At 56.8% G+C, this 22678-nt stretch overlaps 1 protein-coding gene and 1 non-coding gene across 4 annotated transcripts in view; one reads left to right on the forward strand and one right to left on the reverse strand.

Moving 5' to 3' along the window:
• FBXL18 (F-box and leucine rich repeat protein 18) overlaps positions 1–22678 on the reverse strand; it is a 196509-nt gene that overhangs the window by 32430 nt on the left and 141401 nt on the right. For 2 of the 3 annotated variants that reach the window (XM_032755823.2, XM_058442437.1), the window contains 2 exons: positions 14486–14704; positions 4725–6069 (listed from right to left, as the gene is read on the reverse strand). In XM_032755823.2, the coding sequence (XP_032611714.1) occupies positions 5913–6069; positions 14486–14704 (376 nt within the window). In that variant the 3' untranslated portion in view covers positions 4725–5912. Of the gene's footprint in view, positions 1–4724; positions 6070–14485; positions 14705–22678 lie in introns of those variants that run through there. The other variant, XM_058442445.1, reaches the window with a different exon arrangement.
• LOC116809975 (small nucleolar RNA U13) lies at positions 8506–8612 on the forward strand. Its single transcript, XR_004370129.1, has one exon. It is a non-coding gene; the product is annotated as a small nucleolar RNA U13 (small nucleolar RNA).

Genomic DNA, 22678 nt, shown 5'->3' on the forward strand with positions numbered 1-22678 from the left:
GTGAACACCAAAGTCAGGAGCAGGCATCACCGTGAGACGCCACGGGGACAAGTCAGCGGGATGGGGACAGGGAGGTTGGTCATCAAAAGGCAGGTGATGCATGTCGGGTCATTTAGCACCTGGTCATGAGATACAGCGAGACCCCCGGGGCCAGGGAAAGGTCTCCCCTTAAAACCACATGGAGCTCTGCTGTCTCTGGGCAGTCTCACGTGGATAGACAATGCTCAAGAGGGTGGCGAAGGGGCTGGAGGGAGATACCACCGACGGCTGCAGGGGAGGGGCACGCACACACACAGGCACGCACGCACACACAGGCACGCACACACACAGGCACGCACACACACAGGCACGCACATGCTTGCCCATGAACACCCCCGGGCACACACCCCACCCTCCGCCCCAGACATATCAACAACACGGCGGTCCAGGCTCTGGCTCACTCCCCGGGAGGCTTCTGTGGCCAGGGTTCCCATGGCGGGTCTGGTGGCAACAGCTTGGAGAAAAGGCTCCCAGGACCAACCCTCATTCCCAGGTCCACTGATCTGGGGTGGGAGTAGCCAGGTGTTCTGACCTGTGGTTTTCCAGTAAACCGATCCCTTCAGCGTTTCTGCTTTTTGTTTGTTTGTTTGTTTTCTGAGACAGGGTATTGCTCCGTGGCCCAGGGTGGAGGGCAATGGTGCGATCTTGGCTCACTGCAACATCCAACTCCTGGGCTAAAGCAATCCTCCTGCCTCAGCCTCCTGAGTAGCTGGGACCACAGGCACATGTACAATGCCCAGGTAACTTTTTTTAAAAATTTTATGTGGAGATAGAGCCTCACTATGTTGCCCAGGCTGGTCTCGAACTCCTGGGCTCAAGCGATCCTCCTGCCCCAGCCTCCCAAAGTGCTGGGATGACAGGCATGAGCCACCACGCCCGGCCCCTCCCATGTTTCTCAAAGGAACTTTAGAGAGCAGAGGAGCCCCAATGACAGTCAGCCCGAGTCACTGCCACCACTGGGTTCCTCAGTGTCTGTGGGGTTTGTGTTCATCATGCCCAGTAGATCTAGAAACTTCTTTTTTTTTTTTTTTTTTGAGACAGAGTCTCGCTCTGTCACCCAGGCTGGAGTGCAGTGGCGCGATCTCGGCTCACCGCAAGCTCCGCCTCCCAGGTTCACGCCATTCTCCTGCCTCAGCCTCCAAAGTAGGTGGGACCACAGGTGCCCGCCATCACGCCCGCTACTTTTTTGTATTTTTAGTAGAGATGGGGTTTCACCGTCTTAGCCAGGATGGTCTCGATCTCCTGACCTCATGATCCACCCACCTCAGCCTCCCAAAGTGCTGGGATTACACGTGTGAGCCACTGCGCCCGGCCAGATCTAGAAACTTCTAACTTGAATCCCACACCCCCAAGTGCAAATGAGACCCATGACCATCACAAAGACCCCCCAGCGTCGTGGTCAAGGCTACCAGGAACTGGCAGCAGCGCTCTGCCCACGTCCACAGGAGGTGGCCAACGTCTCCTCTGCCTCTGGTTTAGTGGCCCCACACTTCATCACCACACCTTGGCCATGAATTTCACATGTTTTCTTATAAGAGCTCTGTAATGGGCCAGGCACAGTGGCTCACGCCTGTTATCCTAGCACTTTGGGAGGCCAAGGCAGGAGAATCACTTGAGGTCAGGAGTTGAAGACCAGCTTGACCAACATGGTGCAACCCCATCTCTACAAAAGTACAAAAATTAGCCGGTCATGATGGCAGGTGCCTGTAATCCCAGCTACTCGGGAGGCTGAGGCGGGAGAATCGCTTGAACCTGTGAGGCAGAGGTTGTAGTGAGTGAGCCGAGATTGTGCCATTGCACTCCAGCCTGGGGGACAAAGCAAGACTCCCTCTCAAAAAAAAAAAAAGCTCTGTAATTTTCAGATCCTAAAAGGAGCAGATAACAGGGGAAGAGGAGGTGGCAGGCTGCCACAGTGCTGCCTGCTGGGGGATCAAGGTCCCCGCATCCAGGCCACCAGCACCCTCCATCCCTGCAGGAGCATTGCTGGCACTGCCAAGGCCAGGTGACTGGTCTGGAGCTTCATTGGCTGGCAGGGGCCCAGCCCTCAGCTGTTGCAGCCCTACTGCTCTAGGTCTGGCCCCTCCATAAGCCCTCCAGGCCCAAGCCTGAGCCCAGCCCCGGTCCCCTGGGTCCAAAAGCCTGCGGCTCTGGGTCCAGGCACAGGGTGTGGTTGAAGAAGGGTGCTGCTGAGCTGGCAGGCACCCCTTGTGTGTTTTTAGTGCCACAGTAGCTCAGCCCATCCTGGCTGCAGCCCTGGGTCAAAGCAGCGAGAGTCTTCCCGCCCTGTGCACACGCAGGTCCCGGGAGGGCCTCTTGAAGAAGAAACCGCTCAGGCCCGTGTCCTGGCAGGGGCTCTGGGGGCAGCAGATGGCAGGGATAGAGCCCGCCCCCTCTGCTGCAGAAGGAAGCGGCCCTCACCCAGCCCCCCTGGGCTGGACGGGCCGTTGAAAACAAGAAAAGCCTCCCACAGCAGAAAGGAGTACTCAAGGCCAGAAAGGCAGCTTTGCTCTGGGCCACCTTCGGAAGCCTGGTGGGGCCCAGTGTTGCCTGGTGACGGGGAGCAGGCAGCGGGGCGGAGGCTGCGGGACACGGGGCTGCAGGGTCACAGGCAACAGGGCCATAGGGCCGCAGGGCTGGGAGGGGGTCAGGAGAATAAATAGCAGCTAGGTCTGGGGTGAGCTGGGGGCACAGGCAGGAGGGGGCAGCCAGAGAGGTCGGGGCTCTCCCTTTTAAAGAACAAAGGGATACATACCCTTTCCCCTCCACCCTCCCTCCAACCCCTCAGTCTCTCCCTCACACACACACACAGAAGACGTGACTCACACACGCATGTACACACAGGGCACAGGTACACGCAGGCACACGTGCACAGACAGGGCACAGGTACACGCAGGCACATGTACATGCAGGCACATGCATGCAAGCACATGTGCACACACAGGGCACAGGTACCCGCAGGCACACGTGCACGCAGACACACGCACGCAGGCACGGGGACAAGTGCTGACCACGCTCCTCCAGCAGGCAGCATATGGTCCGCTGCTTAACAGCCGAGCTCTGCCAATTGGGGACCATTAGGGTGGGTTCTTTTCCCAGCATCAAATGCTGCAGAATATAAATTGCAACTAACACTGGTGCCAAAATAGCACTTAGAGAAAATAAGCACGTTATTAACATCTGGTGAAGCCCATCTCGGGGGTAGCAGCAGCGGAAATTCTTGCTCTAAGTCAAAGGATGGTTGCAAGGGACACTAAAAATACAAGGTCGACTGTTTCGGGGGTGCTTTCCAAGGCACTGCACCCCAGCCTCAGGAACGGCCCTTCCCCCAGTCCTATGAGTATAAATTATGCTGCTGGTTAAAACCGCTTGCTCATGAGAACAGGACACCCAGGCGCGATTGTACACACGCTAGGATGCATTCCTAGAGCAGACACAATTCTCTGGCCTGAGTGGGGAATGTTCTGGAGGAAAGGAGTGGGGCGCGGAGCTGCAGTGCCCAAAGACACAGGCCCCCTGAGGGTCCGGGAGCCTCCCAGGCCACCTGCCTCCCTCCTGGGCCACATCCCCTGCCTGCCACACCTCGGTCTGAGAGCAAGAAGTGGTCAGTCACCGCGCCTGGTGGTCTCCAGGTGCCATTTTAAAGCTCTAAAGAAATGCCCAGGAACTGTAGGGCAGGGGTGCTCCCACCACCTTTGAGACCCTCATCTACAGCCCTTGCCCCCGGGGGCCGTGAGCAGCTGGTCCTGCAGCCTGCAGACCAGGAGACGGGGCCTAGGGATGTGGCTCTCAGAGGCCGTGACAGGAGGGCCAGGAGGCCTCTGGGAGGCGAAGGCGGTCTGGTGTGGGTCCCACCATCGGGCACTGCTACAATCAGCCTGCAGAAGGGTCCCTCCGGCCAAGAGGCAAAGGTTCTGCACTGGGTGCAGCCTGGGGCTGGGAGAGGACCCGTGGGCTTCAGAGAGGAGGCGTTGACCCCATACATACAAGAATGTCAGGGTGAAGTGGGAGGAGACCTCGAACCCCAGATCCACCTGTGCCAGTGAGCAGAGGCACCAGGGTGGGGTCAAGACTGCCAGGTGGAGAGCTGGGAGGCAGCCTGCACAGGAGGGCTGTACCTCCCCACAGCTCTGACCCCAGTTCTCCAAAGGCCTCCTGGACAAGGAGCTTGGCCCCCAGAGCAAGGAGCTGCTGAGAACCATCCCCATTCAGGGGCAGGGCCGGTGATTGGAGGCCCGGGGATGGTATACCCCATTTTTTAACAGCAAAGCAAATGTGAGACACCACCCCATAGGATGGGGCACCTGTCACACGGAAACCCAGGAGGAGGAAGGCGGGCTGGACAAGAAGCCCTTCACCAAGAGCGGCCAGGGCGGCGGTCTAGGCGAGCGGGACCCAACTACAGCCCCCTTTGGAAGCCACCGGCCCAGGGACAGCTCTAGGAGCGCCTGGAGGTGGAGGATGGCAGAGGCGGCCAGTGTGGCACACGGGGTGAGGGCTCAGACGCCAGGAGAGTGTCCTCATTTTTGGAATAGCTTTGTTTTTTTCTCTTTCCTTTTAAGAGGTGGGGTATCCCTGTGTTGCCCAGGCTGATCTCAAACTCCTGGGCTCAAGTGATCCTCCCAAAGTGTGTTGAGAAAAAAAAAAAAAATATATATATATATATATTTTTTTTTTTTGAGGCGGTGTCTCACCCTGTCGCCCAGGCTGGAGTGCAATGGTGTGATCTCAGCTCACTGCAACCTCCGCCTCCCAGGTTCAAACGACTCTCCTGCCTCAGCCGGGATCCCGAGTAGCTAGGATTACAGGCGCCCGCCACCACGCCCGGCTAATTTTTGTATTTTTAGTAGAGATGGGGTTTCACCATGTTGGCCAGGCTGGTCTTGAACTCCTGACCTCATTATCCACCCACCTCAGCCTCCCAAAGTGCTGGGATTACAGGCGTAAGCCATCGCGCCCAGCTGAGTATTTTTAAAGTCTTAAATGAAGTCATTTGAAATGGGGTCATGTGATTGCTACTCCAGCCTTAAGAATCTTTTCTGGGTTTTAATGTTTCACGCTATTCTAACAAAGCCAAATGTGTACTGATTTCCCCAGGAACGCACATGGACCTTCCCAGGGAAGCTGAAGGCCATGGGGTGGGTGGGAGGGGGAGGAGGCCTCTCTGGTGAGAAATGGGCCCTGCTCGTTGGGCTGAAAAGTCACAGGAGAGGCTCCAACCAGCAGTCCCAACCTCAGGGGACCTCTCTGGGGCCACAGGCATCATCTGGCTAGAAAAGCCCTAGAGACATGAGAGGGCTCAAGTGTGTCCTAATGGGACGGAGAGTCCCAAGTCCGCAGCCACTAAACTGGCAGGCCCTTCCTCATGTCACACTCGACCATGCAAGGGGACACTCAGACACACGGTGACCAGCCTGGCCGACTGGACTGCAGGAGGACAGCATGTGGCCGCCCATCCACGGGGCCCCGGTGGCAGGTGACCACAAACACAACAGCCAAGGGACACGCTTCCCGGTCGGAAGTGGCAGGGGGTTCCGGCCCTCCAGGCCCGTGGACAGGGTCCCCAGGGATTGAGACTCAGTGCACAAATCCCCCAGCCAGGCCCCAAGGGTCAGCCTGGTTCAGCCAGCCCCCCACATCGACCATCCCCCGAGCCCCCTCATGTCACCCAGAACGCATCCCCTGAACCCAAACTTCACAGAGCAACAGTTCCCATGAGAGAGCCATGGAGACGCCGGGAGCCCCAGGAGCCAGGTGGGGCGTGGCTGGCCAGGAGAGAGGCCCCCTTCCTCTTTTGACAAACCAAGGGTCCCTGGTGTCCCAGGCTCCTGCAGAGTCTCGAGGTGACTGAGACCGATGGGCGGCAGCTCCGCCTCTCACCACCACAGGTTCGGCGGCTCCTCGGCCACTCTGCTCTTAAATAAGGTGATCTCATCCAGGTGCACCAGGGGGACGTCCCGGATGACGTCGGTCAGGCCCTCGTGGAGCAGAGGGAAGATGACGACATTTAACGCGGGCCGCTCAGCCTGGAAGCTGAACCAGAGACAGGCGGTCAGCGGATTACATGGGTAGCCACGGAGGGGACAGAGGCTGCTGGGGGAGCCCAGGAGGCACTCATACCTGCCTCCCCGTCCCGGGCTCACCTGGGGCTCCCAGAGAGACCAGGCCTGCGAGAGTCACCCTCTATGTGCCTCGAGGGCCCTGTACGTGGTAGCCAGAGCTGGGGAGGAGCACGGCAGCCGGGAACAGGCCACACGCTTCTATCCAGGCTCAGGGGGCACCCGCTCCATGCCAGCCACAAGTATCAGAGGCCCCAGAGGCCAACCCTGCTCTGCAGATGCACTGCTGGGCCCCAGGGCAGCAGAGGGACCCCACTGCAGGAGTGGCAGATCCAAGGCCCCTGGCTCACGGAAGCCCCACGGCCAGGACAGAGAGAAGGGACAGGTGCCCACACCCCACAGCCACACGTGGGCCACCTCAAGGGGGTACAACTCCCAAGTCAGTGAGGCAGCAGCAGTCACTGGGAGGATCAGATACCAAGGCGGCCACTCAGGAAAAGCACACGTTTGACCGCATGACAAATGGCAGGTGGGCGACCCTCCCAATGCCCCCACCTCCAGGCAACCAGCCCCCGCCACGCTGTGCATGAAAATTCATGCACAATTGCCACGGGGTGCCCACCAAGTGCCAGGCGCTGCGCTGAGCTCGACAGACATGACCTCATTTTGCCTTCCCCACGACCCTACAACCAGCCACGGTCTCCCAGCCGGCCATGAAGCAGAGCAGGGACCCCTCCACAGTCAGAGCCGGCCACCAGCACAGTCCTACTGGCCCTACTTGGCCAAAATGCAATGCAAGCCGGGTACTGTGGCTTGCCCCTGTAATCCCAGCACCTGGGAGGTTGAGGTGGGAGGACTGTTTGAGGCCAGGAGTCCCAGAACAGCCTGGGCAACACAGGGAGACTTTGTCTCTATAAAAAATAAAAAAAAATTAGGCATGGTGGTGCATGCCTGTCACCCTGTCACCTCCGCTACTCAGGAGGCTGAGGCAGAAAGATCACTTGAGGCCAGGAGGTAGAGGCAGCAGTGAGCTATGATCACGCCACTGTACTCTAGCCTGGGTAACACACTAAGACCCTGTCTTTAAAAAAAAAAAAAAGAAAAGAAAAGAAAGTGCAAAGAAGACCCAAGTGCCAGCCCAGGAGCTCCAGGCAGAAGGAAAAACATAGCAGTGCCCCAGAGAGCAAGACAAAAACATCCAGGACGGGCGCGGTGACTCACGCCTGTAACCCTAGCACTTTGGGAGGCAGAGGCAGATGGATCTCCTGAGGTCAGGAGTTAAGAGACCAGCCTGGCCAACATGGGGAAACCCCGTCTCTACTAAAAATACAAAAATTAGCCGGGCGTGGTGGCGGGCGCCTGTAGTCCCAGCTACTCAAGAGGCTGAGGCAGGAGAATGGCGTGAACCCGAGAGGCGGAGCTTGCATTGAGCAGAGATCGTGCCACTGCACTCCAGCCTGGGCGACAGAGAGAGACTGTCTCAAAAAAATAAATAAATAAAGAGCTGCTGTTGGGACACGGAAGGTGATTTTTTTTTCTTTTTTTTTGAGACAGGGTCTTGCTCTGTCTCCCAGACTGGAGTGCAGTGGCACAATCACAGCTCACTGTAGCCAGTAGCTGGGACCACAGGCACACACCACCACACTGCCCAGCTAATTTTTTTTTTTTTTTTTTTTGAGACGGAATCTCACTCTGTCACCCAGGTTGGAGTGCAATTGCATGATCATGGCTCAATGCAACCTCCGCCTCCCAGGCTGAAGCGATTTTCCTGTCTCCGCCTCCTGAGTAGCTGGGATTACAGGTGCCCGCCACCATGCCTGGCTAATTTTTGTATTTTTAGTAGAGACAGGGTGTCACCATGTTGCCCAGGGTGGTCTCGAACTCCTGACCTCAAGTGATCCACCCGCCTCAGCCTCCCAAAGTGCTGGGATTACAGGTGTGAGCCACCATGCCCGGCCATTATTTTTATTTTTTATTTTCTGTAGTGACAGGATCTCACCATGTTGCCCAGCCTGGTCTCAAACTCCTGGGCTCAAACAATCCTCCCTCCTTGGCCTCCCAAAGCACTGCGATGACAGGTGTGAGCCATGGCACCCAGCCGGGATTCGTTTCTCACCAGCAAGGAATGAGGCAGGGGGGCCTGCTCTTCCACACACCCTGGGGGGGTCACAGGCTGCAGCTGTCTCTGTGGCCAGGAAGGAGCAGCCTGCTTTGGAGGTCCCTGGGTGATATGAGGAGGTGCCACCCTAGAGTAGTGTGTGGAGGGGACACCTGGGGCAGAGGGGGAGTCTCTGTGGATTGGGACAGAAAGGCCAGCCCTTCTTGGCGGTCAGAGGGCACTCCCATGTGGCTTCATAGTCTGCTACGTACATAATGAGGCTCAAAAAGACTGAGTTTGAGAAAAGTTAAGATCCTCCTATAGTTCCTCAATGTGATGACTGGGTGTTCACACTCATCGGCGAGATGTGCCTCCCTCAAACCTTGTTAAGATGCTGCAGACACATTACCCATCAGATGTGCCAAAAAAAAAAAAAAAGGGAGGCCAGGCACTGTGGCTCACGCCTGTAATCCCAACACTCTGGGAGGCTGAGGCGGGAGGATCACTTCAGTCCAGGAGTTCAAGACCACCCTGGGGGCTGGGCATGGTGGCTCACACCTATAATCCCAGTACTTTGGGAGGCCGAGGTGTGCAGATCACCTGAGGTCGGGAGTTCGAGACCAGCCTGACCAACATGTAGAAACCCCATCTCTACTAAAAATACAAACTTAGCCGGGCGCACGGTGGCTCACGCCTGTAATCCCAGCACTTTGGGAGGCCAAGGTGGGTGGATTAGCTGAGGTCAGGAGTTCGAGACCAGCCTGATCAACATGGTGAAACCCCATCTCTACTAAAAAAAATTTAAAAAATTAGCCGGGCGTGGTGGCACATGCCTGTAATCCCAGCTACTCAGGAGGCTGAGGCAGGAGAATTGCTTGAGCCTGGGAATCGGAGGTTGCAGTGAGCAGAGATTATGCCACTGCACTCCAGCCTGGCCAACAGAACGCGACTCTGTCTCAAAAAAATAAAAATAAAAATAAAATAAATAACAATTTAGCTGGGCGTGGTGGCGCATGCCTGTAATCCCAGCTACTTGGGAGGCTGAGGCAGGAGAATCGCTTGAACCTGGGAGGCAGAGGTTGCAGTGAGCCGAGATGGCACCATTACACTCCAGCCGGGGCAACAAGAGCAAAACTCCATCTCAAAAAAAAAAAAATTAGCTGGTTGTGGTGGTTCATGCTGTAATCCCAGCTACTCCAGAGGCTGAGGCAGGAGAATCAATTGAACCCGGGAGGCAGAGGTTGCAGTGAGCCAAGATTGTGCCACTGCACTCCAGCCTGGGAAACAAGAGCGAAACTCTGTGTCCAAAAAAAAAAAAAAAAAGGAAGACCAGCCTGGGCAACATAGGGAGACTCCATCTCTATAAAAAAATTAAAAAATTAGCCGGGAGTGGTGGCGTGCACCTGTAGTCCCAGGTACTGAGGAGGCTGAAGCAGGAGGATCACTTGAGTCTGAGAGGTCAAGGCTGCAGTGAGCTGTGATTGCACCATTGCACTCCAGCCTGGGCAACAGAGAGAGACCCTGTCTCTAAAAAAAGAAAAAGAAGAGACGGCGGCCGATACCCAGCTGTGTGTGAAGGTGAGTCTGCCAGGGACAGGAGGGTGCTAGCCATCAAAAGAGGCAGCGCGGTCACCAGCAACAGGTCACCAGCGACAGGTCGGCTGCCACGACACTGGCCGGCCCTGCAGGCTGCGACACAGAGAGACGGTTGAGACCCCAGGCCCCCCGGGGAGAGGCGGGGACAAGTGAGCCGCTCAACAGCCCGGGGCCAGGTCCTCCCTCTGGCTCCATAGTCCTCCAGACAGGAAAAAAAGATGAGAAAGAGAAAAGCGTCAGGAAAAGCAACAACATCGCTGCTCCTCCTCCTCCTTCCACGCCCAGGGTGCAGAGCAGGCGGCGGGGCCTGCGGCCGGTTCCCGGGAGCCCCAGCGCCACCTGCTGGGCCCTGGGCGCAGCTGCAAAGGCCAGAGCTGCAAGGCTGACACTGGCCCCCTAGGCCCACAGGGGCCCTGGGCTGGAAAGCCCGGGGAAGGCCGGTGAGACCCTGTCTGCAGGTCAGCTGGGACCTGCGGCTCGGGCCACACTGCCGTGATTGGGGCCGGCGTGGAGCCAGGCACAGGCACCGAGGCCACGAGGAAGCTGTGGCACAGGCGTCTGTGGACGGGGCCTCTCCCACCTGGCTTTGGGGAGGTATGTGACTGCCAGCAGGGTGGGGAGAAAAAGGCTTTCAGCAGCCCTGGGGGAATCCAGCCTATGTGAGCACAGAGGTCCCTGCAATGCTGTGACCCTGTCATCTGCAGAAGATCCTGACAGAGCCTGCCCAGCACGGAGCCTGGAGGTCCCCACGGAGGTCCCCTCGGCCCCAGAAGGCCCTGCACAGCCCCCGACACGGCCCCTCTCCTCTTCTAGGCGTGAACTCCCATCCCTCCAGCACTCACTCCCCGCCTCATTGCTCAGGGCACCCCTCGGAGACTGCTTCTCCATCTGTAAACTGGGGCTGATAGCATTGACCTCACAGGGCTTCTGTGAGGCTTGAACAAGAGGCAAGACACAGTGCCTGGAGCAGACAGAGGCACCATGGGGCCCCAGGCAGGCGCCCTGGAGAGGCACACACAGGAGGCGCACTGCGAACACGGATGCCTCAACACCCTCATCCCATTCGGTTGGCAGCAAGTGCACCATGGGTCCCACTACAGGCCTGGGCGCTGCACCAGGTGCGGGACACAGGGGCGGGGAGCGGGGTCACAGAGGGACTGGCACCGAGGGATGGGCACGGCTTCTGCCTAGGAAGTCCAGGAAGTCCTGAGGCTGCTCTCAGGACTGAGGCACCACGCAGCAAGCACAGGTGATCACGGGCTCTCGTAGGCACCTGCGTGTAACCAGCGCCCTCTGGGGCCACCTGCGAGCTCAGCACTGGACTCAGCTTGTGCCTGAGAACACAAGAACACCAAAGAAGGCCAGGCGCGGTGGCTCACGCTTGTAATCCCAGCACGTTGGGAGGCCGAGGCGGGCAGATCACGAGGTCAGGAGATCGAGACCATGGTGAAACCCCGTCTCTACTAAAAATACAAAAAAAAAATTAGCAGGGCGTGGTGGCAGGCACCTGTAGTCCCAGCTACTCGGAGAGGCTGAGGCAGGAGAATGGCGTGAACCCGGGAGGCGGAGCTTGCAGTGAGCCGAGATCGCGCCACTGCACTCCAGCCTGGGGGACAGAGCGAGACTCTGTCTCAAAAAAAAAAAAAAAAAAAAAAAAGAACACCAAAGAAGAGCTATGGAGCACCAGCCTTCAAAAAACGCACCGTCCAACCGGGGAACGTAAAGAGCTTACTGCATCCACCTTAGATCATCAGACTTGCCTAAAAACCACGCAGGTGCAGGTCACCCCAGGAGACCAGAGGGGAAGCTCCCGGCCTGCAAGGGGCGACATGGAGCCGGCCACAGGCAGCAGTAGGTGAACGGAGGAGAGAGCAGCTCAGAGCAGGGGCTGGCATCCGGTGCCACGTCCAACCAACCCGCCTGCAGTGCCATGCAGAGAGGATTCTGAGGACCAGAAGGAAGAGCAGGCTCATCAGAGCAGGAGGCCTTCGAGGGTGGGGCGGGGGCTGCCCCGTCATGAGCACAGCCGTCCTGAACTGCTTGGGGATCGTGGACGTTCTCCGCTGCAGCAAGGAAACAGACAACTCCCAGAGCCGGCCCCCATCGCCGCAGGAAAAGCGACCCCAGCCCTGCGGAGCTGAGACCGTCCTGCATGGGCTGGGTCTGAGGGCCCTAGACTCACAGGCAACAGAAGAGAGGCAATGCCCACTCCCAAGTCCCTTCAACACAACACCCACGCAGGAGGTGGCGGCTCTGGGTGCACAGTCGCAGCCTCCCACTGCCTGGAGGGCCTGTGAGTGGAGCCCAGCTGCAAGCGTATTGGGGGCGAAGGGCCGAGGCTCTTCCCACATCTGACAGGGCAGAGCTAGGGCGGAGCCGCCTGCATCCACCACACCTGAGAAAACCCAGCTTTGCCCTCTCGTTACCACAGCCTCACAGAGCACAGTGCGCCCCTTCCCCCAACAGCCACCGCCTGTCCCCAAGCCCACTCGACTAAGCCCTTTGGAGCCTGTGACCCACTCAGCCCTCCTAAAATGGGGCACATCAGCAGGCGTCACATCCAGCTCACAGCACAAGGATGCTAAGATGTGGGGAAGCAGAGCCAAGGGGCTGAGCTGGAACATTCCGGCCGCCACCCAGGCTGCCCCCCTGGTTCCACCGCAGGCGAAGTCAAGATCCAAAGCAAAGTCGAGGACACAGTGACAGTGTTTTCTAAAACAGCCATGAACCAGGGCTGACCACGACACCCAGATGAGAGCCATCAGGCCAGCACTGAGAATAATCACTTAGGGCTTTATTTACTGACACGAGAGGACTCCGTGGTGTAGTGTAACATTTTTAAAAATCAGATTACAAAACAATACGAGAACCCTATCTCCAGTTCATTCTCCAGGGAAAGTTGGCAGCATTCACTGTTGGGAAACCTTCACTTAAAAATTGGCTGATGTTGGCCAGGCGTGGTAGCTCATGCCTGTAATCCCAGCACTTTGGGAGGCCGAGGCGGGTGGATCACGAGGTCAGGAGATCGAGACCATCCTGGCCAACACAGTGAAACCCCGTCTCTACTAAAAAAAATAAATAAATACAAAAAATTAGCCGGGTGTGGTGGCGGGTGCCTGTAGTCCCAGCTACTTGGGAAGTTGAGGCAGGAGAATATCGTGAACCTGGGAGGCAGAGCTTGCAGTGAGCCGAGATTGTGCCACTGCATTCCAGCCTAGGTGACAGAGAGAGACTCCTTCTCAAAAAAGAAAAAAAGAAAAATACAGAAATTAGCCAGGTATAGTAGTGCACACTTGTAATCCCAGCTGCTCAGGAGACTGAGGCAGGAGAATCGCTTGAACCCAGAAAGCAGAGGTTGCAGTGAGCTGAGATCCCACCACTGCACTCCAGCCTGGACGACAGAGTGAGACTGTCTCAAAAAAAAAAAAAAAAAAAAATTGATGCATAGTCTAAATTTTTAAAAAATACTACAAACACAAGTTGTTTTTAAAACCAGAGAGGGGAAACCCCAACCGGGATGATTCCTGAGACAGCCAGTGGCAGACCGCAAGAACACAGACTACCCCGGAGTCTGGCAAGCAGGGTTGTCGGGGCCCAGTGGCTCGAGACCTCCTGGCTGATGGCTCCTCTCGCAACTCTGTGAACAGCTGGGGCCTCCTTCCTGTCACCTCTCCCCACCTGCAGGGACACGAACACTCAGGGCGTTCATGTCCTGCTGCCCCCTTGGCCGGGCACACGCCTCTCTCAGGAGCCCTGCTCACTCCAGCAGTCAGCCCGTCCTCCTGAGAGGTCTTTAAATGCGTCACTCCCCACATCGCCTACGAAGCTCCAGCTTTCTCCAGGAATCGCCTCCTCCTAATTTGTGTTCAATTCTAGGTGCTCACCTGAGTTCCTGCGCAGCAGCAGAGCATCAAACTCCAGGATGCCCTGTCACGAGGGGAAGCGGAGATGCTAGCTAGCTAAGGGAAGAGGGGCCAGAGTACGTGGGCCTTCCAGAAAGGGCCTGACAGCAGATGGCGAGGAGAGGGAGAAGGAAGGGTTCTCTGTTAAATCTACCACCTTTACCCACAACTGTCCAAGTAACCACTGCTTCTAGATCTAAACAACGTGCAGAGATGTGAAAAATCCAGAGTTAAAAGATGGTTGCAGGCTGGGTGTGGTGGCTCATGCCTGTAATCCCAGCACTTTAGGAGGCCGAGTCAGGCGGATCACCTGAGGTCGGGAGTTCGAGACCAGCCTGACCAACATGGTGAAACCCTATCTTTACTAAAATACAAAATACATGCTGGTGGCACACACCTGTAATCCCAGCTACTCAGGAAGCCGAGGCAGGAGAATCGCTTGAACCCAGAAGGCAAAGGTTGCAGTGAGCCGAGATTTCGCCACTACACTCCAGCCTGGGCAACACAGTGAGACTCCGTCTCCAAAGTAATAATAATAAGAAGAAGAAGACTTTTGTACTTGTGGGAGAGGAGAGCTTGAACTATCTAGAAAATTTACCATGTGGCTAGGGAGTGCTCAGGGAGCAGAGGCTGGGCCATGGGAGACCAAACCCCTTGCTTTCACCCTGTCACTGCCTGGTGCTCGTCAATTCCAAGAAATCACTGGTAAGCACTCAGTGAAGGCTGGGGACCAGGTCACGGGATGCTGGTGATGTCTGCGACCCCTGAAGCTGTTCGCAACCCACGTCACTCACCTGCGGAGAAGCGACTGCTGCAGGCTCTTGCAGGTGGCAAGGGACTCCCCGGTGAACAGGTGGCACATGACGACGTGCAGGCAGCGAGCCATGAAGGCCAGCACGGCATCGGGCTGGAGGGTGCCGCTGCGAGAGACCAGGCACAGGCGTTGCAGCGAGGGGCACTGGCTCAGCGCCTGGAAGAACTGAGCATTGGCGCTGAAGTAGGGCTGCTCCAGCCTGCGGGGAGAAAGGGCAGCTGTGAGGTCCGCGGGAGGGGCTGGCAGGCCAGGCCAGCTGGGCGTCTGGAGGTGCTGCCAGTGGAAGCTTCCTGGCCTGGGGCCCAGCCCAGCTGTTCTCACCCCTCCCCCCAATACCATTATCCCTTGGAGTACTGGGTGCCGACTCAGGCCCCCAGGGTCCCCCTTGGAGATCTGATTTGGAGGGGACCCGGTGGTCCTTATGCAAGGAGCCAGCCAGTGTCTACAGAGCCCGGCTCCGAGTCACCAGCCGAGGCCATCGGCATCTGTGTCCGCAGCCTGCCTGGTACACTCCACTGACCCCCAGGCACCCTACATTCCTCAAACGCTGGTGTGCTGGGCAGTGGATGCAAAGAGGACCCCGCACATGGCCCCTGCCCTTGGGAAGCTCAGCTGGACAGGGAGGCAGATGGGGACTGAACACCATGAGAGAGGGCGGTAATCTGAGAGGTTGGTGGCGGGGAGGGAGAAGGCGGGAATCTGGGAGGCGGAGGGTGGGGTAGGCAGGAACTTCAGCCGGGTGGAGGCCACTCCAGCCCGACAGATGGGAGGACAGTGCTGGATGGCTGCAGAGCCAAAGGGGGAGGCCAAGGGGAGTGGGGCCAAGCTAAGAGGTTGGCAGCCAGGACAGGGCCGGGCCACAAGGCAAGGAAGAGGCCCCACAAGTCCACACCAAGGCTACGGTGACAGAGACCAAGACTGGAGAGCCCAAGGGGAAGGGGAGGACTTGGGAAAGGGAAGTACGGGACGACGTTCTAGATCCTTCCTGGGGAGTCTGTCCATGCAGACAGAAAGCAGAAGGACAGGCCACGTCTCGAAGTGCAGTGGCAGATGTGGGGATGCAGCGCTGCTGAGGACAGGTCCAGGGGCCCTTGGAGAACCAGGCTGTGGGACTGGGCAAGACCTGGACTGTGGCAGGTCGTGGGGTGCAGGGGCCCCTGAGATAAGAATTGAGAGGGAGCAGAGAGGCTGGAGGGGAGTGACTTCAGGGGCTGCCAGGAGCTCCCGGGGTGGAGGGAGGAGCCGCTGGAGGGATGGGTGAGGCGAATGGGGAGAGGCTAGTGTGGGCTGAGCTGCGACGCCCCCCAACACACACACTATGCAGGAGTCCTCAGCTTGGGACCTGAGGGTGTGGCCTTATTTGGATGCAAGTTCGTTGTGGATGCAAGGGAGTTAAGAGGAGGATGCATCATGCCTGAGGGGATCTCTAAATCTAATGACTGGTTCCTTATAAGGCCAGGTGAAGGCACAGAGATATCCAGACACAGACAGAAGGCGGCCAGGTCTCAACAGAGGCAGAGACTGGGGCCACGTGTCCACCAGCCAAGGAGCGCCAGGCATGGCCAGCAGGCGCCCGAGTTCCTCCTCACCATCCTCAGAAGGAACCACCCCTGCCCACAGCCTGATTTGGGGCCTCTGGGCTCCAGAATCGTGAGACAATAAATGCCTGTTGCATTAAGCCACTCAGTTTGTGATCAATTGTCCTGGCAGCCCCAGGATCCTAGTACAGATGCTTGAGGACAGCTACAGCAGAAGGCGCCATAGGCACGGAGATCCTTCCCTGGTAGGTGACACAAAAAGACCAAGGCAGGGACGGGCATGGTGGCTCACACCTGTAATCCCAGCCCTTCAGGAGGCCAAAGCAGGAGGATCACTTGAGCCCAAGAGTTTGAGAACAGCCTGGGCAACATAGTGAGAGCCCAGCTCTAAAAAAAGTACAAAAATTATCCAAGCGGCCAGGCGCGGTACCTCACGCCTGTAATCCCAGCACTTTGGGAGGCCGAGGCGGGCAGATCACCTGAGGTCAGGAGTTCAAGACCATCCTGGCCAACATGGTGAAACCTGTCTCTACTAAAAATATAAAAACTAGCCAGGCGTGGTGGTGGACGCCTGTAATCCCAGCTACTCAGGAGGCTGAGGCAGGAGAATTGCTTGAACCCAGGAGATAGAGGTTGCAGTGAGCCGACACAGTGCCACTGCACTCCAGCCTCGGTGACAGAGTGAGACTCTGTCTCAAAAATACAAAAAAATTAGCCAGGCATGGTAGCGGGTGCCTGTAGAACCAGCTACTCGGGAGGCTGAGGCAGAGGCAGACTTGCAGACCAAATCCACCACTGCACTCACCTGGCAAACGAGACTCTCTCAATTATCCAGCCATGGTGATGCGCACCTGTACTCCCAGCTACGTGGGAAGCTGAGGTGGGAGGATCACTTGAGCCCAGGACGTCGAGGCTTCAGTGAGCTAGGATCGTAACACTGCACTCCAAGCTGGATGACAGAGTGACAGTCTCGCTCTGCTGCCCAGGCTGGAGTGCAGTGGCGCTATCTCGGCTCACTGCAAGCTCCGCCTCCCGGGTTCACACCATTCTCCTGCCTCAGCCTCCCGAGTAGTTGGGACTACAGGCACCCGCCAGCATGCTTGGCTAATTTTTTTTGTATTTTTAGTAGAGACGGGGTTTCACCATGTTAGCCAGGATGGTCTCGATCTCCTTTTTTGGCATGGGCCACCGCGCCCGTCCAAAAAATTTTTTTTAAATAAAGGAAGTGTGGCTCATGAGACTGGTTATTTACTTGTATGTATGTGTGTGTGTGTGTGTGTGTGTGTGTGTGTCTGTGTATGTGTGGAGATGGGGGTCTCACTATGTTGCCCAGGCTGGTCTCAAACTCCTGAGCTCAAGCAATCCTCCTGCCTCAGCCTCCCAAAGTGCTAGGATTATAGGCTTGAGCCACCATGCCTGGCAGCTAATTTTATTTTAATTGATTTAAGTAGAAATTCTCAGCCAGGTGCAGTGGCTCAGGCCTATAATCCCAGCACTTTGGGAGGCTGAGGCAGGCGGATCACCTAACGTCAGGAGTTCGAGACTGGCCAACATGGCAAAACCCTGTCTCTACTAAAAATACAAAAATTAGCCAGGTGGGCCAGGCGCAGTGGCTCACGCCTGTAATCCCAACACTTTGGGAGTCCAAGAAGGGCAGATCACCCGAGGTCAGGAGTTTGAGACCAGCCTGACCAACATGGGAAAACCCCATCTCTACTAAAAATACAAAATTAGCCAGTCGTGGTGGCACACACCTGTAATCCCAGCTACTCAGGAGGCTGAGGTAGGAAAATCGCTTCAACCCGGGAGGCGGAGGTTGCGGGGAGCCAAGATGGCACCATTGTACTCCAGCCTGGGCAAAAAGAGTGAAACACTACCTAAAAAAAAAAAAAAAAAAAAATTAGCTGGGCGTGGTGGGACATGCCCGTTATCCCAGCTACTGGGGAAGCTAAGGCAGGAGAATTGCTTGAACCTGGGAGGCAGAGGTTGTGGTAAGCTGAGATTGCGCCATTGCACTCCAGCCTGGGTGACAACTCCAGCCTGGGTGACAGAGCAAGACTCTGTCTCACGCAAAAAATAAATAAATAAAATTAAATAAATAATAACATAAAACGTCCAAATTGTCTTTATTTTTCTACATTTGTTAAGCTATTCAAATTGTTTTTATTTAGAGATAGTAATAAAGTGTTTTCATTAAAATATATTTTAGGCCGGGCGCGGTGGCTCACGCTTGTAATCCCAGCACTTTGGGAGGCCGAGGCGGGCGGATCACGAGGTCGGGAGATCGAGACCACAGTGCAACCCCGTCTCTACTAAAAATACAAAAAAATAAGCCGGGCGTGGTGGCGGGCGCCTGTAGTCCCAGCTACTCAGAGAGGCTGAGGCAGGAGAATGGCGTGAACCTGGGAGGCGGAGCTTGCAGTGAGCCGAGATTGCGCCACTGCACTCCAGCCCGGGCGACAGAGCGAGACTTCGTCTCAAAAAAAAATAAAAATAAATAAATAAAATAAAATAAAATATATTTTATATACCACCTCTCCCTAAAAAAATCCTAAAGTAAACATCCCTTTGCAGACCTGAAGATAGGAAACGGGGAGGGATAAAAACGATGGTGCAGGCGCCGCATCTGCTGAGCTGCAAAGTCACCTCTGGATTTCTCTCCAAAGCAAAAGCAGGAGGCTCCAGACAGCAGGAGATGGAAACGGGGCGTTGGGCAAGGACGGCTGCCGTCGTGTGGTCACTAGGTGGCGATGCGGGTCCGTGCTACCCGCCCCAGACCGCCCCGAGCCTCTGGGGTTAAAAACCAAGTCAGCAGAGCGTGGAAAAAAAACTTTTTTCCACTAGATAACCACATCCACATTCTTCCGCCCCAGAGGAAGTCACCTGTCACAGGTGTTCAGGAAGTGGCAGGCCCACGGGAGTGACTGGTCAGGCAGGGGGCCTGGCACGTCTAAAGCTTCCCAGGCTCCCACGGCACGCCACCTAGGGCATGGCATCCAGGATGGTGGCAGAGCTGACCTGACTCGAGTGACCGGCAGCGTCAGCAGGGAGGATGGGGATGAAGAAAAGGCTCCCACTGCGCCAGGCCTCACCTTTGACTGAAGATGCAGCCTCCCCATGCTGCTCCCTGAGGGGACACCTGGTTCTCCTGGTGACTCTGTGGGCATGAAAGGTGCTGAGCTCACAGTGCGGGGGCTCCCAGCTGGCCACCCACCGCACGGGATGTGACAGCAGCACCCAGGCCTCCGAGGTGTCCCTGGAGTGGCTCCAGGGCCTGGCTCTGAAAAGGATGGCCCGCTTCTGCCCAGATGCTGCCCTGGTCCCGCTCACAGCAGCCTGGGTGACTCAAGGTGACACGCTCCCCGGCCCTCCACCGCAAGCAGGGCTTAGCTGGTCTGGGGAAAGAAGGTGGCTTTTCTGTCCAATTTGTAATCCCCTTACTACTGAGGTGTGTCCAAGCCCCAGCCAGAGCGACTCCTTCCTGCACCACCCCCTCCCTGCCAGGAGCCCCAGCAGGCACAAAGCTGGGGGTCACGGTGTGGGGGCTGCCAGTGGCAGCAGCAGGCTGGCCTGGGATTCCAAGCTCTGCCACCAAAGAGACTCCGGCTGCCCCAGGATGTGGCCTCGGAGCATTGTGCCAGCCTCCAGGGGTCCCAGCGCCGTTTCCTCTGCACAGCTCCCGCCCACGGGCAAGCGAATGCCACCTGCTCCTTCCAGTGCAGCGTCCCTGGGCTCCCTTGCCGCAGAAGGCAGGAATCCAGAGGAACGGGGCCAGCTGGCAGTGTCTGGGAACCAGCATTTGTTCTGAACAGGCAGCACCCAGCTCAGAGCAGACGTGGTTCTCAGGGGCTGCTGGGCACAGGCTGGAATGTGTGCACAGAGATGGCATTATGAGCAGGGTCAGGCTCTCAGCCTGGCCCACAAAACCCACTGAACTTGGGGCCCGCAGGCCTCTCCACGCTTTCTCTGTGGCCCTGCTCCTGAGGAAGGCCCTCCTTGGCCACGGGGATTCCGTCCCAGGCTCCGGAGGCCATCGGGGACCATGAAATCACCCTCACCCCGGGAGGCCAGAGACAAGCAGCCATGTGACCTGGGCGAGTTCATGCACTCTCTGGGCCTTACTTTCTTCATCCATTAAGTGGGTATAACTGTGTCGACACTCAGAGGTTGTTGAGAATATCAAAGCGGTCAAGACCTGTACACCCATGAAGAGCACCTGGCAGAGGTCACATGAGCCCAAACGTCCCCTCCATCCACGGCGGCTGCCGTCACCTCTGCCTCTTGCTTCTGGAACACCCCCTCCCTCCGGCCAGTGACTCCCTTGCTGACAGCCTCTGCTCAGTCTCCCTTCCACATTCTTCTTCCTCTTCCTGGTCAATCCTTGTCACGTGTACCCCAGCCCAATTCGTGGGCTCACCTGGTTCCACAGCTAAAAGCCACCTATGAGCTGAGGACGCCAAAGCAACTCTCCCAGGCCAGACCTCAGCCTGGACTCAGGGCTTGGCTTAGGCCCATCGACTAGGAGGCCAACACTTAAGAGACCCTCTGGACCAGGCACAGTGGCTCACACCTGTGATCCCAGCCCTTTGGGTGGCCCAGGCAGGAGGATCAATCACTTGAGCCCAGGAGTTCAAGACCAGCCCGGGCAACATAGCAAGACCTCATCTCTACAAAAAATACAAAAAACTAGCCGGGTGGCCGGACGCAGTGGCTTACGCCTCTAATCCCAGCACTTTGGGAGGCCGAGGTGGGCAGATCACCTGAGGTCAGAGGTTTGAGACCAGCCTGGCCAACATGGTGAAACCCCATCTCTGCTAAAAATACAAAAAAAAAATTAGCCGAGTATGGTGGTGGGCGCCTGTAATCCCAGCTACTCTGGAGGCTGAGACAGGAGAATCGCTTGAACCCAGGAGGCAGAGGTTTCAGTGAGCTGAGATCGTGCCATTGTACTCAAGCCTGGGCGACAGAGTGAGACTCTGTCTCCAAAAAAAAAAAAAAACTAGCCGGGCACGGTCTCGTGTGCCTGTAGTCCCAGCTACTCGGGAGGCTGAGATGGGAGGATCACCTGAGCCAGAGGAGGTCGAGTTTCAGTGAGCTGTGATCATGCCACTGCACTCTAGCCTGGGAGGCAGAATGAGACCATTAAAAAAAAAAAACAGTGGGGAAAGCCCAAATTTTACATGCATTTTGAGTCAATTTTTTTTTTTTTTGAGACGGAGTCTTGCTGTCGCCCAGGCTGGAGTGCAGTGGCACGATCTCGGCTCACTGCAGGCTCCGCCCCCTAGGGTTCACGCCATTCTCCTGCCTTAGCCTCCCGCGTAGCTGGGACTACAGGCACCCGCCACCTCGCCCGGCTAATTTTTTGTATTTTTAGTAGAGATGGGGTTTCACCGTGTTAGCCAGGATGGTCTCGATCTCCTGACCTCGTGATCCGCCCGTCTCGGCCTCCCAAAGTGCTGGGATGACAGGCGTGAGCCACCGCGCCCGGCCAAGTCAAATTTCTAAAGCAGGGGGATTCTGAAAAGTCGCCCATCTGGTTCTCAAAGCAACCATCTCCAGGATGCCTGGGTCAGAGCATGAATAACCACCGCGCTCCCCAAGCATGGAGCCCCGCAGTGGCTAGAGCTGAGAATCAAAGCGGCCAAGGCCTGGTGACTCCACCAGACAGGAAATACAGAGGCTTCTAGCAATCTGCTCTGCCATTTGAAAGTCCTGGGTTTGATCCTAGGCTTCTCAGCCCAAGACTAACAGGTCTGCAGTGGGAGGAGGCTGAGAAGGAGGGCGGCGACAAGCTGGCTGTATGGCCCCGGAGGGCTCCAGGGTGTGAGCCTCCAGCTCTGCTGCTCCTAAGCAGACCCGGCCGCTTCCTGCCATGCCTTCTGCGGGAGAGTGGAGATTTACAAGGGGCGCCCTTATCTCTACTCTGCATGGCTCCAGGGCCAAGGTCAAGCACTGGTGTTTGCGAGAGACTCAGCTCCCCGTGAGCTCCCACAGCCTCATCTGGGAAATGGGAATGATCAAGGCTGCAACCTCAGCAGATTATGGCAGAGAAGATGGGCTCAGTGCATGGCTCTCAGCAAAGGCACAAAGTAAATGCTAACTATTCTGGGGACAATGACACGTGCCCACGTGCCCCTTAGGCTGGAGCATGACTTCATGTACCTGCAACCCACCCCACTAGCTAAGGACTCACAGAGACACCAGCTCACTCATCTAAGCCCTGCCTCCACTTTCTCCCCCACCCAGTCCCTCGTAGTACTGAGGCTCAAGGCCTTCACTACCTTTTGGGTAATTTTCTTTTCTTTTCTTTTTTGAGACAGAGTCTTGCTCTGTGACCCAGGCTGGAGTGCAGTGGCGCAATCTCGGCTCACTGCAAGCTCCGCCTCCCGGGTTCATGCCATTCTCCTGCCTCAGCCTCCCGAGCAGCTGGGACTACAGGCACCCGCCACCAAGCCCGGCTAATTTTTTGTATTTTTTTTAGTAGAGACGGGGTTTCACCGTATTGGCCAGGATGGTCTCAATCTCCTGACTTCGTGATCCGCCCGCCTCAGCCTCCCAAAGTGCTGGGATTACAGGCGTGAGCCACCACGCCTGGTCCCTTTTGGGTAATTTTCTTTTTTTTTTTTTTTTTTTTT

Source organism: Hylobates moloch, unplaced genomic scaffold, assembly GCF_009828535.3.
Source record: "Hylobates moloch isolate HMO894 unplaced genomic scaffold, HMol_V3 SCAFFOLD_1, whole genome shotgun sequence".
NCBI classification, from domain to species: domain Eukaryota; kingdom Metazoa; phylum Chordata; class Mammalia; order Primates; family Hylobatidae; genus Hylobates; species Hylobates moloch.